General features: G+C 37.8%; 1 protein-coding gene across 5 annotated transcripts in view; it reads right to left on the reverse strand.

Moving 5' to 3' along the window:
• GRID1 (glutamate ionotropic receptor delta type subunit 1) overlaps positions 1-18,897 on the reverse strand; it is an 859,069-nt gene that overhangs the window by 149,164 nt on the left and 691,008 nt on the right. For all 5 annotated transcript variants that reach the window (XM_089510585.1, XM_089510586.1, XM_089510584.1 and 2 more), the window contains exon 6: positions 14,531-14,704. In XM_089510585.1, the coding sequence (XP_089366711.1) occupies positions 14,531-14,704 (174 nt within the window). The remainder of the gene's footprint in view (positions 1-14,530; positions 14,705-18,897) is intronic.

Here is an 18,897-nt window from a genome sequence, read left to right on the forward strand (position 1 = left end):
AACATTTTCCAGCTTGTGGCAATGGTTTGTGGGCAACTACTTACAGAAGTTGAAGAATATTTTTCCAACTGATGGAAAACTGTTTTCCATTTTATGCACAAAGAAAATAGATCAGATATTATTAAATTATTAAATTCTTCTAAAGTTATCCCCTCCTCTTTTAAGTGGTCAAACAAAGTGCAAATCAACATTTAGTTATCAAATATGTTTATACCCTGACCATCCTCTAAGGGGCCCATGTCATAAACAGATTGCCTCAACACCATATCAGCAACATCACAATGGCTTTAGCCATGGGCAAAACTGGAGGCAGAAATACAGAAGTAAACGTAAACTCCACCCCAAACCACAGACTTAGCCTCCATGGATGCAGTTCTTCACTTATTTTGTTCTTGAATGAAGCAACAAGTAATGTTAGCAATTTTCTTCCCACTATGAGAAAGTGGGGTTTGGAGGGAATACACACTGTGGGACTAATTTTGAACAAAATTCACATTTTGCAGGGAGGAGATTTCACAGGAAACGTCATTTTCTGTACAAGAAATGTTCATTCCAGCACAGAAGAGTCTGTTTTTTGTACCAAAAAAGGAGGTTATTTTGTGCATATTAAGTCCCAAATTGTGAAGATTCTCATCATCCAAATGTCTACCCATGAAACTTTCCTGACACTCAAACATCTTTTTGACCATTGGGGAGGGGGGAGTAATTTCAAATAGTCTTTCCATCTCTATGACTGATCTTTGTCGACAGAGTGCAACAATTTGTATAGGGCTCTGTAAATAAGTTCAGTCAAACACAGTTACAGAGCTCCTGTAATTGAGATCCCTGATAAGGTGGTCTCAATGCAATAATACAGCTCTATACAGACACTCAGATTTAACATAGAGATTTATGACTTTGCTAGAGAAGTGATGGTGTTTGGGGTGCATCTTAAGCACTGATCCATATCCTCACCTATAGGCCTGTTACAGACTGCCAAAATAAAGCTGCTTCGGGTCTCTTTGGAGGCATGCTGTTTAAATGATGCATGCATCCTAAGAATCCAGAAGCTGCACCAAAGCCGCACTCCAGTGCTTAGGAATGGAGTGTGGCTTTGGCGCGACCTCCGGACTCTTAGGACCCATGCATCATTTAAATAGCATACCTCCAAAGAGACCCGAAGCAGCTTTATTTTGGCAGTCTGTAACAGGCCATAGTTTACATCTGCATGTGATCTGGTAAAGGCATTCATGGGGTCATTATATGCTCACTCCTCTGCTTTAGTAACTGTACTCACAGGTGCCTGTGATGGAGAATAAAATATTTTTCTTTATTTCTTCTGAATTGATCTTCTTAGACTTAGACTGTAAGCAATACCACCTGGCAAGCTGAGTGGATAAGAAATCCTGGATCTGTGTCTGTTAAGACAGCAAAAGGCAGTGGTGGCTTCTATGTCAGTGCAGTGATCAATTCACTCTGGATTTTCATCTAAAATTTAAAAGGAGCTGTCCAAAGTGGTGAACTCTATCCCCAGTTTAACTCTGAATTTCAGACTTACACAAGGGAGGATTCACTGCCCTACTAACATGGAATCCACCAGCCACCCCAGCAAATGGAGAGAAGGGAACAGAAAGGTGAAGGGTAGGCATACTCCTTTCCAGTCATAGATTCACTTCACTGCCTAGGTTGTTTTCCATGAAGAAGCCATCACTGCTTTACCAGGTACAATAGAGGCTAAACAAAAATTCAGGAGGAGTGAAATCGCAAATTGGTATTGAGTCTTGAATCAAATAGAACAGAAACTCCTATCTTTGTTGTTTCTTATTTTGAAAGTAGAGTTCTTCACCATGGAAGAAAAATGTATCGAGATTTCTAATGGTTGTTTTAAAATAATTAAAACATAAAAGGAGAACTTCCTTATCTTGGCAGTTCATGGGTGCATGTGTGGAAACCATTGGTGTAGCTTCATTTATTAACTGAAAAACACTGGAAGGAGGTTAAAGGCTTGTTTCTCATGAAATGATTAAGCAGAAGAAATATGGAGCTTTCTACATCTTACATGCAAGAATCAAAGACCTGCCTGATTATTTTTTTACTCAAAGTCAGAATTACATGAATTGTGTCAACTTTTGGATCATAACTGTTCACATTGCCCCATTTTTACAGATATCCTTCCAAAATGTATTCTTTGCCCTCCATAACTTAAGTCATCTCCCCACCAACAGCAACCTGTTGCAGATATTAGCACTGTAAGGCCTCAGAGATCATGATACAGGAAGGCCCTGGCATTTGACAGTACCAAATGCCCCCTTCCAGTGATGGTGAACCTTTTCAGAGCTGTGTGTCCCAATTAAAAAAATTTCTGGCACTGGGTGTTACCCAGTGCTGGGAGCAGGACTTCTACCCTCTGGGGTGGGATTTCCACCCTCTGGGAGCAGGACTTCTTTCCTTGAAGAAACAGCTGAAGGCCGGGAAACTTCCCGGAGGAGGAGCCACAGGTGCGTGCCTGTGGCCCCTTCTCCTCCCGTGCTTTTCCTGGTGCCCAGCTCTCTCTGAAAGACACAGCTGAAGGCCAGGGAAAGTCAGGGAAGTGGAGCAAAAAGTGTGTGCATACCTGTTCCTCCTCCTCCCTACCAGGTGTCAGGCAAAATGGCATTGCGTGCCATAGGTTCGACATTACAGCATACAGTATGATCTACAAAGCCATATGCTGTTTGGGACCAGGTTATCTGAAACATAATACATCCCTTTATGGCCCTGTCTGTATCCTGATTCCCTTCTCTGTGTTATACCACCCACATAGGTACATCTGGTGGGAGTGCATAAAAGGTCTTCTCATTGGCTGACCCCAAGCTCTAGAATTCCGTTGCTAGAGAGATTACATTGGTTCCCTCCTGGGTAACTTTTCATACACAGAGGAAGAACCTGTTTTGACAGGCCATTGAGGACTGATTGCTCAGAGGAAAGAGTCTTCAACATGTGTTTTTGCTTACATCTGTTTTTCTTTTCAAGGCATATGCAACTACTTAATTTTCATTTTATTGATAATATAATTAGATGTTTAACTTTTGCGTGATGGAATTTGTTTTAGCTGCTTGCTTCCAAAATGTGAAGAGTTTGTGTTTGGGTGTGAAACTGAGTGTAAAACAAATATGAAAGAAAAACTGAATGGAAAGATAATGGTCGTTTAGGAAGAGTAAATTAAGATAAATTTTCACTTTTAACCTGAGTTCATTAAATCAGAAATGAATATGAATGTGACATGTTTCATTTTTTTGTCTTGGAGTACACCTATGGAGTGGGTATGCATATTAGGATATATTATGATTAATTTATTATCATAATATCATATTATAATTTGGCATATTTACTTTTATCAAAAGGCTTCAGATAATGTAAAAATAACATTCTTTACTAAAGATCTACTTAAAAATCTGTAGTGTGTTGCACAAGAGGAGTAAAAACATAATCGTATTTGCAGTTCAAGGTTGAAACTATTTCCTCTGATTTTTTTTTATCATGTGCCTTTAGTTACTTCTTCCCAGCCTTCTTTGATGACATTCATAATTTTACAGTGGTGTCACTTCAAATCATCAAATCCTTTCCACAGACATCACCAATTAGTGAATCACAGAAGATAACATGTTTCCCCAAACACAAACTTTTCCAGTGTCAGGAACAGGAGTAATCACACCAGTCTTCCTGCCAAAATAGTGGAGTTGGTGAAGAGGAAAGGTATAAAGTTTGTTTATACTCAGTATCTCAAGCACCACCACAAATTTCAATTTGTTGCTAACTCCCACTGTGCATACTTGTATAACAAATTTATCCAAATTGCTGAGCTATCATGCAGGATCTACACAGGTGGTCTCAGGCATGAGGAAAGAGAAAATTAAGGAATTATCTTTGGAACAATGTCCTTCAACTGGAAGAGGAACACTAAAAAAGCAAGGTCAGAGATGTACTTTCTTTGGGTTTACAGTCAGCAGTATCCATTAGTTTTTAGTCCACAAATTCAAGCATCCACAGCTTAAAACTATTTAAAAATATATAGATTCCAAATTATATAAGGGACTGAATTTTGCTATCCAGTGTATTTAATGGGACATGAACATCCATGATTTTGGTATCCACCGGAGCTCATGGAAGCAAATCCTAAATACCAAGGGCTCATAATACTGAGCTGTGCTACACTACTGATCATTCTTCTCTATTTATAGAAGAAAAACAATATTTCACTATAACAGAAGTAATCCAACTACTTTTCCCTTCAAGATTCTGGGGAGAGTTTATCTATCTATCTATCTATCTATCTATCTATCTATCTATCTATCTAGTCTGGGAGAAAACATACTCCTCATTTTACTGTTCAATTTGCATTATACACCCTGGGGCTTAACAGTAAGTCAGAGGAAAGGTATATGGTTCAACAAAACATACTCTTCATGTGGATATTTATGTTAAAGTGAGGTGATGTAAGATTGAGGCCATTTTGTCTAAAGGCATCCTTCCAAGTGTGAAAACTCTCTTGATGGTAACATCAAGATAAGTAAAACAAACAAACAAACAAACAAAAAACCCAACAACTATGGTTTCTCACTGCAAGAACAAGGCAACCAATGATTTACCCCCTTGATGTAAGCCAAACCCACGAATTCCAAACATCCTCAGACTATCATCAGAAGTGGCCTTGCAAATCTAGGAGCAAATTAGAGGTAACAAATTGTTATAGCATACTGTCAACCTCACCTATCACATGGGGGAAAAGCTTGTCATGCAGAGTGAAAAATAAAATGGAAAATGGGGGGGGGGCATGTTTGAGAATGATGTCAGCTTGTAAATCTGTAATGCTGACAAAGTTCAGTGGATTAAACGAATAACTTCATTTAATTTCTTTTACGTTTAATTTCATTTCTTCAAGTAACTGAAAAACAATTTTCTAACAAGATAAAAATAATAGTTCAGAAGAATAATACTGCTCAGGAGATGAATGACTCTGCACCAGAAACATGGCACATTCTGAACTGCCAGAAAGGCCAGGAAACCAGGCAATCCAGGCAAGAAGGCAATGAAGAGGCACGGTAGGAAGGGAATGTGAAGACCAGATGTCAGTGTATTTCCAGGCTGAGCATCTAATCTTTGCCAGACTCACCCTGCAACTGGACACATCAATTGTCTGCAAAGATAATAGTAGATGGAGGTGAATTCTCCTCTTCCAGAGACAGACAAATACTACCCAGAGAGTCACAGTATTATGTCTGTGCATACATTGCCTTATTCTGCTGTATCTCTACAGCTCCAAACAGTTGCATTATAACCAAAGCATGTAGCCTTAAACCCAGAGGAATCAGATTCTTTCTGCAACAGATTTATAGACCAAGCAAAGACTGAAGTTGATTATGCCTTAGAGCATCTTTCCTGGAAGCAATGTTTATTTTCAAAACAAGCTTAGTTCAGTAAACATATTTCTGTTCACCTGGAGACTTCCTTCCTTCTTCTCTTCCTTGTGGTGCTTTTTGATTTTGATTTTAATTTTAACTACCAAAGACCAAAAAAACAAAAACTGTTTACATTTGAAGAAAAAAAGAAAGACATAAACAGGATGTTAAGCAGAACCATAACAAGGCTCATAAGCAGGAGCAAGAAGGCATTTTCAGATTTGAAAAGAGGATGGGCAAAATACATTACACAATACTGAATGTCACGGGCCCTGACTTGTGCTTTTGCCTCCAAATAAGAGAAACGGGAACTATGTGGCCTTCCAGATATTGCTGAACTGCAACTCTTGTCTTTCTTCACCACTGGTTATGCTGGCTGTGACTATGGCAATTACAGTCCAAAAACAGAGGCCCATATGTTCTCCATCCATGCATTAAAAATGTTAAAGGGAGAGATTTAATTTGGAGAGGTATCCTTTAGCATGAACAAAGATGGGTGTTTGATCTTGCTGTTAAGGTTGCTCTTGGAATTCTTAATAGAACTATTCACTTCATGTCTCCCAGAACTCATTGTGTGATGATGTTTGCCTTGCTTATTCTGAAATCTGGGCATTTGTGAAACTTGCAGTATTATTATTATTCTTTTCGGAGGGGTAGAGTTAAAAACAGATATCCACCTTTCAAATGTGAATTGGTAAAGCTAAAGCTATGGATAATTGAAAAAAGTAGCCACGAAGAGACCTTGATCCAGGGGGAAACCTGTACAAACATGTGAAGAAAAATACATTTCTTTTGAAAAGAAAATTACAAAATAAGCTGACATGCTCCAAGATGAGAATGCAGGAGGAATTCTGGGGATAAAGCCAAGAAAGAAAAGGTTCTCAGTGCCTATATACATTAATTTTAAACAACTCCAGGGTACACAAATTATTTATTAGTCAGGTTTAGATTAAGGAATTACAGGCTTTCTAAAATATTTTGGGCATTGTAATGAACAATGTTATGTTAATAGTATAATTTATCTTTTGGCTTTATTTTGTTTCTAATGCTGCCCCTCACCCTTTGACGTCTTTGGAATTCAGAGACACACCAAGAAAGCAAGACTGAGGGAGTTCTTCACATCCCTTCATGGAGTGGTTCATTAATGTTGCTGTTGTTGTCTGCCTTTACATAGTTTCTGACTTATGATGACCCTAAGGTGAACCTAACACAATACAGTGGGACCTTGTTATCCACTGGGGATTGGTTCCAGGATCCCCCATGGATAACAAAACCCGTGGATGCTCAAATGTCATTCAATCCAATGGCATAACAAAATTGTGTCTCTTATATAAAATGGAAAATCAAGGTTTACTATTTGGAATTTATGCTTTTTCTGAATATTTTCAAGCCGTGGATGTTTGAATCCATGGATAAAAAAATCCATGAATAAGGAGGGCCAACTGTAATTTCTTGGCAAGATATGTTCAGAGCCCCTTTGCTTTTCCCTTCCTTCCTCTGAGGTTGAGAAAGTGTGACCTGTCTAAGGTCACTCAGTGGGTTTCCATGACCAAGTGGGAATTTAGACCCTGCTCTCCAGATTCTCAGTTCAATGTTTGAACCATTACAACACTTGTTCCACTATTTTACATCCATAAACAAAGAACTTTATATCATTCTTATCAGTTTTGGCTTTAAATCCTGTGGCCAAAACAGGGGGCATGAGTGCACTCTGAAGATGCAAGTTGATAAATTGTACAGCATGCAATATTTGGATAGTTTAAACAATAATATGAAAGCATCCATAAGAATGAATAGGCAGCTACTATAATGGCAGAGTGACACCTAGCAACTTTTGGAGCATAGGCAACTCTTGATCAGCCACATAGCTAATAGCAACCAATGTAGTGTCTGCATAAGTATCTAGACTGTGCAAATATCTCTCCGTGGCAACTGAGGGGATTTTTGAAATGGGAAGCTACCTTCCTTTCTCTGTGTTACACATCCAGTATGGAAGTAGAATGCCCATTCAAGAATACTGGGAAAATCCTGCTTAGGCATATCCTAACAACAGGGAAAAGAAAACAGAATCACACTTTTAAAATAAGCTTAAAATAGTCTACTAATTTAGATGGCTTTAAGCATAGATTCAGGTTGATGTACAGACACCTAACTTTACCTTCAATCCATTCTCCCTATCAGACTTCACTCACATCGCCTCTGCTCCTTATGGTCCATTCCTCTGGAATGTCCTGACGTAATTTTTCTACCTTGAGGCTCACTCAAGGGTACAAATTAAAATGACTCCAATATAGTTTAAAACATACTGAAAGTCAACATTAAAACTGAATTAACCTATTACTACTGGGTGCATCTGCATTGTAGAAATAATGCAGTTTGACACCACTTTAACTGACATGGCTCCATTCTATGGAATCCTGGGGTTTATAGTTTTACAAGATATTTAGCCTTCCCTGCCAAAGAGTCCTAGTATCTCACAAAACTACCAATCTTATGATTCTGTAGGATGGAGTAATGGCAGTTAATTCCATTATTTCTACACTGTAGATGCACCCAATATTAAAACAATGTAACAATTTATTGAACTCTGTGTATATGAATTATTTTACAAAGGGATGGAGAAAGCTTTGTACAACGTTTCTGAGCAACAAAATACAAAAGACCACTCAAAGAGTGTGAGCGCATTTAAGGGTCTCAAGTGACAGGACTTACAATCACTTCCTTTAGAAGCTCTTCTGTCATTCAATTGATTCATCAGGGGATTTTCACTGATGCTTAGTTTTGATTTCCTTTCCATCATTTTACTCTTCTACACACACACACACTGGCACATTCCTCAACAATTTGTCTCTATTGTTCATATCCTTGAAATAACAAGCGCCCTTTACCTGATGGCTTTTTTTACAAAAATGCAGAATCAACTTCCTTCCCACAGTAACAAGTTTTTCTTCTAATAATAATCAAAAGACACCAATACAATCTCAGCCACATCCCTTGGGAATTTATATATGAAACCTCAATGATCACTCCTCAAAAAGGTATGACTTTTGTTTTTTGGCCACAGCCAGACAGTCCTTAGGTGGTTATGGATAACATGCATTCTTTTTCTTATTCTGGTAGCAAGCACTGCATGACACACAGGAATTATTTCTAATGTACCACAGCATTATGAAGGCCATTTCTGCCCTGGCAGGCTCTCAAGAAGTCATGCGATTTTAGCTGACCAACACAGGTACAGAGTACACCATGTTAAATCATGGGAGAGTACACTGTACACTGCAGACATAGTCTACCATGATATATCAACACATGTATGAAACATACAAAGACACATATTGTACAGAGAATGTTATGGCATAAATTCTTAACGCCTCATCCTTCCTCCTAAATTAATCCTTGGACTTTAATTTAGGCAGTCATGTTGATAAGACTGGTTGTGCTTTCACATCCATGGCTGCTAGTTGCAGATGTTAATGAATGGAGATCCAACATGCTAGACTACAGACATATATTTCATTGATGTACCTTTCAATCTGTACTACTGTAGCTAAGACTAAGGTAGTTGGATGCAGCTCAGCATGGATAAGTACTGTATAAGCAGCCTTTCATAACTTATTTTTCCAGAACATTGTCTATGGTAGTTGGTGTTGTTAGTTTTTTGTGGGTATTTCAGGCTATGTGGCCATGTTCTAGCAGAGTTTCTTTCTGATGTTTCGCCAGCATCTGTGGCTGGCGATGCCAGCCACAGATGCTGGCAAAACATCAGAAAGAAACTCTGCTAGAACATGGCCACATAGCCCAAAATACCCACAAAAAACTATGGATGCCAGCCATGAAAGCCTTCGACTTTACATTGGTGTTGTTAGCTATTGTTCCAATGATCCCTTGGAATCAGAGTTGAAGTCCATTGTTCTGCCCCATGTGAGTTGTATATAATATTTTAGTTCAAGAAGCACAGTTTCTGTTTCTGCTAAGGTCCAGTGGCAACATTCTAATGTCTATGACCAAAGAAAGAAAATGAATGCTTTGATCTATCTAATATATTAGCATACAGGACTATGAATATAAAACCATTAAGAACATAGAGAAGCCATGTTGCTTCAAAACAAAGGCCCATCTAGACCAAGTTTCTGTTCAACAGTGCTCAATCTACCAATCTACTACCCATTGGGTTCCTAATAGTAGGGCATCGGTACAACTTTATTCTTCATATCACACTCCCCAACATCTGATAACATAGAAACATACTAATATATAGCCAATGGAACTAGTAGTCATTGAGTGTCTCGTTTTCCATGAATTTACCCTTTAAAAAAAATATTGAAGGTGGCACCCATTGCTACATCTTGTGAGAGTGAGTTCCTGAGTTTAGGTGAAGAAGCATGAATATATTAGATCCCACCAAGGAATTCCTGTCAAGAAATATATGTCATCCACATGAAAACCTGACACGCATTTTAAAGGAACTATCCAAGGTACTGAATTCCAACCTCACCAATTGATTTCAGCACCCTGGATAGCCCCTTTGAAGACTGGGTTCACCACTCTGCTGTCATGGAAGCCAACAGTTTACAATATTGTTTCTGATTAGGATTGCAAAGCTTCTGCCCAAAAATTAACACATGTTTTTTCCCTGATTAAGTCAAGAGGAGCTAAACTGCTATCACTGCTCCCAGTAATATAACACACTCTTTCCTAAATCTGTACCTAGGGACTGAAAGAGTCCCACCACTTTCTTTCTGGGACTAAGGTAGAGACCTGCATGGTTTGGACTCTGCAGAAAAATACAGAACAAGAGTCCCCTTTTTGACTTGGTTGATTGTAACAAGATGAAAGCCAATTTGGTAAAGTGATTTGAGTGTTGGAGTAGGGTTTGAGTCTTCACTCAACCAAGGAAGCCCACTAGGTGACCTTGAACAAGTTGCACCCTCTCAGTCTAAGAGAAAAGCAATGGCAAACCTTCTGTGAATAAATATTGCAAGGAAAACCATATGATAGAATTGCCATAAGTTGGAATCCACTGAAAGGCACATAGCAGCAATTTCAATATGCTCAGAATACTTTTCATACAATATCTGAATAAGCAGGCTATGGGTTTACAACAAACCTATAAATTAAGCCATATTATTATCTTCATATTACAGACTGGGCTGAGGTAAGGGAAAATGATATTGGGTTATTTAAAGATACTCCATGGCTTCATAAATCATTGAGGAAGGTTTGAACAAAACAAAAAAAATCGCTCACATGTTTTAGAATTCTACAGTTCTTTAGGACACTATAAATGCTTTCTGTATGTTTGGGGTTTCAGCTGACTAAAGTCAGATGCCTCAAGTCGTTTCATGCCATATTTTAAATAGAAAACCTCAAATGAACAAATGGAGTTGAGGTAAATTAATTCCTGCACACATAAAAATGGTGAGCAGAAATAACACACAGTAGAAATAGAACCAGAGGCATAGAGCTGTGAAATTATTTTTCAGTAATAACAGAAAACCCACACCTTAGCTAGTAAATATATGATTAGAGGAAGTAATGGATGATTTGCATCATACAACTAATAACAGAAAAGGAATCGTTTTGAAAAGTTGAGCTCATAATAGTATATTACTCCTTGTCCCCTGATAAAACAAGTATACAGAGAAACATCGTCTCCAGCAATCAATATAAGTTAGCACTGAATATCCCCAAAGCTACAGCTACCTGTAACAATAAGTGTATGGCTCTTGCCAAACTTCCATTAGAAGAAATACAATAAATATTTCTTCCTTTGTGTTGTCATTTTGGGATAAGTTACCCATGGCTTCCATGCTGCCACCTACTACTGTACAACTGGTGGACTCTGCAGGTCAGAATGTGAAAAAGGATCAAAGATTAACAATACTCTGGAGTCAACATAGATATTGCTCTGTGGGAACTGAACATATAGTTCCTGCTCTGGGAAATAGCCAGATAAAAGCATGCAACATGCAGTTCTAAGCCACAGTGTTTGAATAATTGGTTCCTTGATTCAGTTGACTGGTGTCATTGTCTGAAGATTCCTTTGCTTTGTCTATTTCTATGTAGCAAGGGAATGGTGACTGCAGTCAGGAAATGAGAAGAACATCAGGAATGAGAGGGGCAGCTATGAAAGAACTAGGAAAACTACTGAAGAGTAAAGATATATAACTGAGTACAAAAATTAGAATTGTTCAAGCCATCGTATTCCCATCAGTATCTACTGATTGAGACCTGGACAGTAAAGGAAGCAAAGAGAAGAAAAATCAACTCATTTGAGATGTGGTGTTGGTGAAGAGTGCTTAGGATATAGTGTACAGCCAAAATGACAAACAGATGGATCTTGGAACAGATTAAACCAGAAATCTCATTAGAAGCCAGGATGATAAAATTGAGACTGATATACTTTGGCCATATAATGAGAAGGCATGGAACATTGAAAAAAAGACAATAACGTTAGGGAAGATACAGGGCAGAAGAAGGAAAGGAAGACCACATGCCAGATGGCTTGACTCAGTTGGGGAGATACCAATATTGGATTGCAGGAACTAAGCAGAGAAGTGGAAGACATGGGTTCTTGGGAGCGTCTCATCCACAAGGTCTCTACATACCAGATGGCTTGATTCAATCGGGGGGATACCGACATTGGATTGCAGGAACTAAGCAGAGAAGTGGAAGATATGGGTTCTTGGGGGTGCCTCATCCACAAGGTCTCCATGATTTGAGGTCGACTCAGAGGCAGATAACAACAACAAATGTAGCATTTTCCCAGCATATAATACATATTAGAGAAGAAAAAAGGAGGTTACCCAGGTTTGCCAGCTACAATTCATCTTCATAGACACATGGAATAATGATGAAAATAATAAATAATACATGTTTAGTAAAGCTAAATAGGTTCCTAATAGGTGCCATTTTTATGAAGACATTTCCTTCCCAAGAACAGATTATTTCATTCATCATATTAAGAGAACTGGTGACATTAAGAAGACTTACGCCCTACGTCTTGGACTGTGGTCAAACAGCAATGCCATGCAGACAAATAATGGTACATGAAAGAGTCTTCTCATGCATATAAACTGTGCACTACTGACCTAGCAGGACCTCTCTATATGATGTGCCAGGGATTCTACCTTGGACACCCTCCTCCATTATGCTATGGCACATTTTATCATTATGGACAAGACCAGATAACAAAGTTCTTCCTTGCCCAAGCCATTTGGAACAAGCAAAACGCCAACTCATGATGGGTTTGTTTTTTTTTTGGGGGGGGGGGGTGTTTAAAATTGTGGGCAAGAGTATCATTGCCAGAAATGAGTCTGATCAAGTACATGAAATTTAGGAGCATGTCACATCCTACTCTGAGCTTTACAGGCAGTTTTACAAGGTTTGTCATACTGAGCTTTACAATGCTTATCACCAATAAAAACAAACTCTCTCTGTGTGTGCTGTTCATGAGGACATTCAGAAGCAAATAGTTTCAAGAGGATTTTTGTTAAACCCATTAGATTAAAGTTAATGTGCTGCGACCTAAACATTTTTCTTTACTAGCCTATATTCAAAATTTATTTGCATCTATAAATATCATCTATATATATTATCCCAAGAAGCTGGAAGAAATTTGCTTGATTACTACAGACTCATTATAAGCAAACATAACCAGCAACAGCTAATGAGAAAGTTGGCCCAAGATTATTTATTTTACATTAACCGATTTAATGACTGTGATACATTCCAAAATAAAAACTGTTGCCAAAAAGCAGAGAAGAGAGAAAACAGTTTACCACCAACTTTTTGAGAACTAACTTCTAACCCAGTTTGGGTATCTTATGATGAGACGTCTGTAAGGAGTCCTTGGCTGCCTTTTGCCTTGCAAGAGAACCAGCGGCCCAGATATACAAGGGAGAGAAGCTGAGAAATGTTACTTTGAGTATTAATTTTCTATCACTGTACAATTAAACAAAATTATTTTTCAGTGTTAAAAACTTAAGGGTAATTTAACAATTTTTTTTGCATTGCTCTTTAAAAAAGTAATGAATAATCATTAAATTGAAGAAAGCTAAAAAAATGGCCTGGGAGGGAGAGCTTTCTAACTAGAAGAATTTTCTAGTTTGATATCTCAGTTTGCAATACCTCCCCCCAAAAAGGATTCACCCACATTGTGGTATTTTAAGCAACTGATGAATACTTTTCATTCTCCCATCACATACATACATACATACATACATACATACATACATTTATTTATTTATTTGTTTATTTATTTATTTATTTATTTTTAAAAGCCTTTTTTGTCATGTTTTATGTGTTTTTATTTTATGATTTTATTTCCATTTTGTGACTTAATCGTGGAACTTCTGTTACTTGGTATCATTGAAATGTAATATATAAATATGAGAACACATTTTCAACATTAACAAGAGAACCCCAAAAAAACAAAAAATGAAATCAAGTATCCAACTGTAGTCCTTGCTATAATCTTTATGTTCAACATCTGTAGTCAATAAATGCATGACTATAATATGGCTTAATATAAAAGAAGTTTCCTAATGGGCTTTAACAGAAATCAGTGTAATTGCCTGGTAATAATATTTGCTCAGAAGGTGAAACTGAAATTAGGTTGAAATAGAGTAAAGATAGGGAGGGGGCTGAGATAACTGGATCAAACAGGAGGCACATCCTGTAAACCAGGAGTGGGAATTGTGTAGAATTCTGTGCCATCCATCAGGGGGGGGAAATTAAAGGCATTTTGAAACCTCCAGGAGCATGTCTTTTTTATTATTATATCACTGTTTTGAGATCTGTTGCTCCGCTCCCAAAAAATCCCACAAACAAACAAACCACTAAAAGTTGCAAGAAAGGTATTTTCTATTTCCATTTTCTAGAATATGATTGGTCATTGTCTGTATGGATCAGAGTCCAACAATAAAGTGGGTGCGGCCGTTCATGGCTTACTACACCTGCCTTAAAGGAAACAAACCGAGATTTATTTTTCCCCTTTACATTTCCCCTTCAATTAGTTCTCTGAAACTACACTAGCAAAGTCAGAGGTCACACTGTCTTCCCATGGAAAGAAAAGGGGATGAGTCCTCTTGCTTATTGGCTAAGCTACTGACCTGAAGCATCTGGAGATAACCTTCCTGTGGATCACAGAGGAGTGATGATATTCTGTGGTTGTTCTTCATGCATCTTTGATTGTTCTCTCTTGAAAGAGGAAAGATCTGTCTTATGACTGTCATCCTCCCAAGAGCACTGTGTACCAGTTCTAAAATTTCATTGTCGCTGATTTCCTACAAGAAAACAACAACACATTAATTCAGTTTTAGACGCCCTACATCTTTCCAATATCTCCACCTCTATAAAAACAAAACATTAATTCAAATGTTTCTCTATTTTTTTAAAAAAGTTTAACTCCATCCTTTGTAGTCCTGTTGTGAAATATTTTTTTTAAACAAAACAAAAACAGGGGAAACTTGGAAGTGAGAAAAACTGACATTCTTCTTTTGTTAAAACCAAGCAGGTCTTAGCCTGGATGAGAGTCATCTTATTAAAAGGTTCACATAAGCTTATCAGGCTTCCAAAGGGAACAGAGGCATATAACTATAATAAATTAATAGGCAAAATAATTAAAACAGAGTGAATTTATGCTTCAGTATTTTTTATGCCCCACTGATTTTTCTTTTCTATTCAAAGTTCAGACTTATCTGATGAAGAAAAATGATAATTTTAGTTAATTATACAGGACATCACACGCTTCCTCCACAACGTTCTTTCAAACTCTCTGAGTTCCCATCCTGGCTGGAGATGTAAATCCTCATGGATCATCTTTGTGCTCTAACTGCTTCTTACTCTTTTAGCCAGATTTCTGGCTAATTACCATTTCACAATACTGAAATTCAGTATCACAAGACAAGATCAAGGCTAATAACAGTCATGCCTTCATAAAAAATTAGAAAACAAAGGTGCAAACTTATCAACAGCTACTACCTATGCCACTTCAATTGCACCCTTATTTTAAAGATGTTAGTGATCTTTAGTTCTTATTTTTTAAAATAATAACTGCAAGGATGTGTTATCAGCATGGAATAAATAGACGTGTTTATTTTTCTGCAGTTGTTAGGCAAAATTGCCTCCCTAAGTTTCACAGTTCACATCTTGAAGCTGACCTCCTGCTTACTGTGGGGCATAGGGACATGAGCATCAAATCGCAATTGAATTTATATTTCATACTAGTCATTCTGGTCTGAATTAATACAGAAGAACATATATAACTTTTTGACAATTGTTTAGCTTTATGTACTTTATGAGCATTCGACACATTTTGTCATAGCAGCTTTGAGCATATGTCATCATTCACTATGATAGCTACTACTGCTAGACTTTACAGTTTAACAGTATGCAGATGAATGCATGGCTCCGAGCCAAGTCTACGGATGGAAATAATATTGGGAAATATTCAGAAAATGGTTGAAAAAACATCATCATCATCATCATCATCATCATTATTATTATTATTATTATCATTATCTTATATCCCACCTTTCTCCCAATATAAGGACTCAAGGTGGCAAACAACAAATATAAAATAATACAATTTAAAAACATACAACAATATTAAAATTTATAAATATAAAATTTAAAAAACAAACAATTTTGACATTCTTCCTGAGTGCTGAAAAACCCTGAGGAGAAGAATCCTGTGCAAGTGAGCAGCTTTGGCATTCAGGACTTATTCTGCACAAAATTTATGCATTGGTTTTAATGCACACACAAATACAAACACACACAGAGAAAAATCTCATAGCATTTTCTGTTTCTGAAGGAAAAACAACACTGCACTCAGTGCCAAAAACCCCAACAACTTGCAACTTTTTGCAAAGCAATTCCTCAACTACAAGATTTTCTACATAGAAAGTAGTACTTCCTGCACAGAATGTTTCTGTACATAATTGTTATTTTTGTGTGTGTGCAGAAAATGCTGTCTCCTGCACACTGAAACAAACAAAAATGTGAATTTGCACAGAGTAACTCTTGAACAGACTAATCTTCAGACAGTCATTTAGACTTATTTTCTATTGCTATCAATAGGTTAATGGTACAGGGGCCACAGGGGCTGAAGCGCTAAGATGCTGACTGTTGATTGCAAGATTGGCAGGTTGGCAGTTCAAGGCCCAAACACTGCATGATGGGGTGAGCTCCCATCACTAGTTCCAGCTTCTGCCAACCTAGCAGTTCAAAAGCATGCAAATGCAAGTAGATAAATAGGGACCACTTCACTGGGAAGGTAAATAGCGTTCTGTGCAGTCATGCTTCCCATATGACCCACAGGGTAGTATTTGACAACATTGCCTCTTTGTCTTAGTAATGGAGATGAGCACTGCCCCCTTCAGTCTGACACAACTTAACAACCTTGTCAAAGGGGGAAACCTTTACCTTTTACCTTACAGGTCATTTGCATGAATGAGTTCAGATGTGGACAGTTTTTGCAGAGAAATTTGTGATCTATGGACTAAAAAAGTTGTGACCAGCAGCTGGTTCACAGACTGCATCTACTTCTATGCTTGATATTTTGCTACCAAGACTCTTTTGGTTTTGAAATATGACAGCAAAAAAAATTGGTGTCACGGGTGCAGGGGAAAAAGTCCTTATTTTCCTTTTAGAACAAGGGATAGAAGGTCAGTGCACCATGTTTTAAAGCACACTGGATCACTGGAAGCATGTGAGTTTTAAAACAAGGTGTATACTCCCTCTGTGCCCAGGATATGATCTTGTATGTGTATGTGTGTGTTTTCCAGAGTCACTGCCACACTGATGGAGGAGGGGAGACAACATCTGGTTAATTTAGGATGTGTGTGAAATTTCACCCTTGGACTCATGAAAGTTGCAGGCTTGGACACAAAAGAAGGAGGAGTGAAACTAGGAAGAAGGACTATCAACCATCTAAGATATGCAGATGACACCATAGTACTAGCAGAAAACCTTACAGACCTGGAAGACCTACTAAAGAAGATCAAAGAAAAAAGTGCAAAGGCAGGCTTAATGTTGAACATGAAGCAAACAAAAATAATGTCCACCTTCACAAGTTCAACCTAGATAGTGAAGAAACAGAAATAGTAAAAGAATCCCCTTACCTGGGATCAAACATTGATAGAAATTGGGATTGCAGTCAGGAAATCAGAAGAAGATTAAGAATAGGGAGGATGACTATGGAATAACTAGAAAAGATTCTAAAGTGCAAAGATATAAACTCAGCACAAAAGTCAGAATCATACAAGCTATTGTATTCCCTATTACCATGTATGGATGTGAGAGCTGGACAGTTAAGAAAGAAGATAGGAAGAAAATCCATTCATTTGAGATGTGGTGCTGGAGAAGAGTGTTGAGAGTCCCATGGCCAGCCAAAAGAACAAACAAATGGGTCCTAGAGCAGATGAAGCCGGAAACCTGCCTGGAAGCCAAGATGACCAAACTGAGGCTGTTATACTTTGGACACATCATGAGAAGGAAAGACACAATGGAAAAGACAATAATACTGGGAAAGGCAGAGGGAAATAGGAAGAAAGGAAGTCACGTGCTAAATGGATGGACTCTATTAAGGAAGTCACAGGTATGGGATTGCAGGAATTAAGCAGAGCAGTGGAGGATAGAGGGTCTTGGAGAGGTCTCATCCACAGGGTCGCCATGAGTCAAGATCAACTTGAGGGCAGTTAACAACAACAAAGGGCTTTCTCTTATAGAGTGCTATATTACTTTTACTCCATGCTTGCAAATTAATGTTTTAAACTGTGTTAATTCTATAGACTGTTTAATAATATTTTAATCTTTCATACAGGTGGAATATGCCCAAAATTCCAAAATCTGACATACTCCAAAACTGAAAATTGTTCCCATGAGTGGCATAAATAGTGACACTCTTGCTTGCATAGAATTATTTTAAAATGTTACATACAAAATTACCTTCAGGCTATGTTTATAAGGTAACTAAATGAATTTATGCTTAGACTTGGGCCCCATCTCCAAGGTATCTCATTATGTATATGCAAACATTCCAAACTCTGAAAAATTCCAAAATCCAAAACACTTCTGGTCCCAAGGATTTTGGATAAGGGAAACTGAACCTGTATTTCTTTTTATCCCATATGCTACCTTGAGTCCCAGTTTGGGGGGAAAGGAGAAATTTAAATAAAGTGAGTGAGTGAGTGAGTGATACAATTGATTATAAAATATGAAAGAATGACATGAAAGTGGCAAACTCTTACTTGAATTCCCATAAAAATGTACTGTTAGGTCACATATGCAGTATGAACATGAAAGTGCATCTAATCAGCTGCTACACTATGCCCATGAACATGTGTGGAAAGCAGGATAGAACAACATGGATCAAGAACTTGAGCTATGTCAGCCCCTCATTAACAAAGCCATTTCAACTGATACCGCTGCCCTAAGATCAAACCAGTTCCCATTTATCAAAGCATTTGCCATC

Source organism: Sceloporus occidentalis, unplaced genomic scaffold (assembly GCF_023333645.1).
Source record: "Sceloporus occidentalis isolate IW3139 unplaced genomic scaffold, rSceOcc1.0.p SCAF_2, whole genome shotgun sequence".
Taxonomy (NCBI): Eukaryota; Metazoa; Chordata; class Lepidosauria; order Squamata; family Phrynosomatidae; genus Sceloporus; species Sceloporus occidentalis.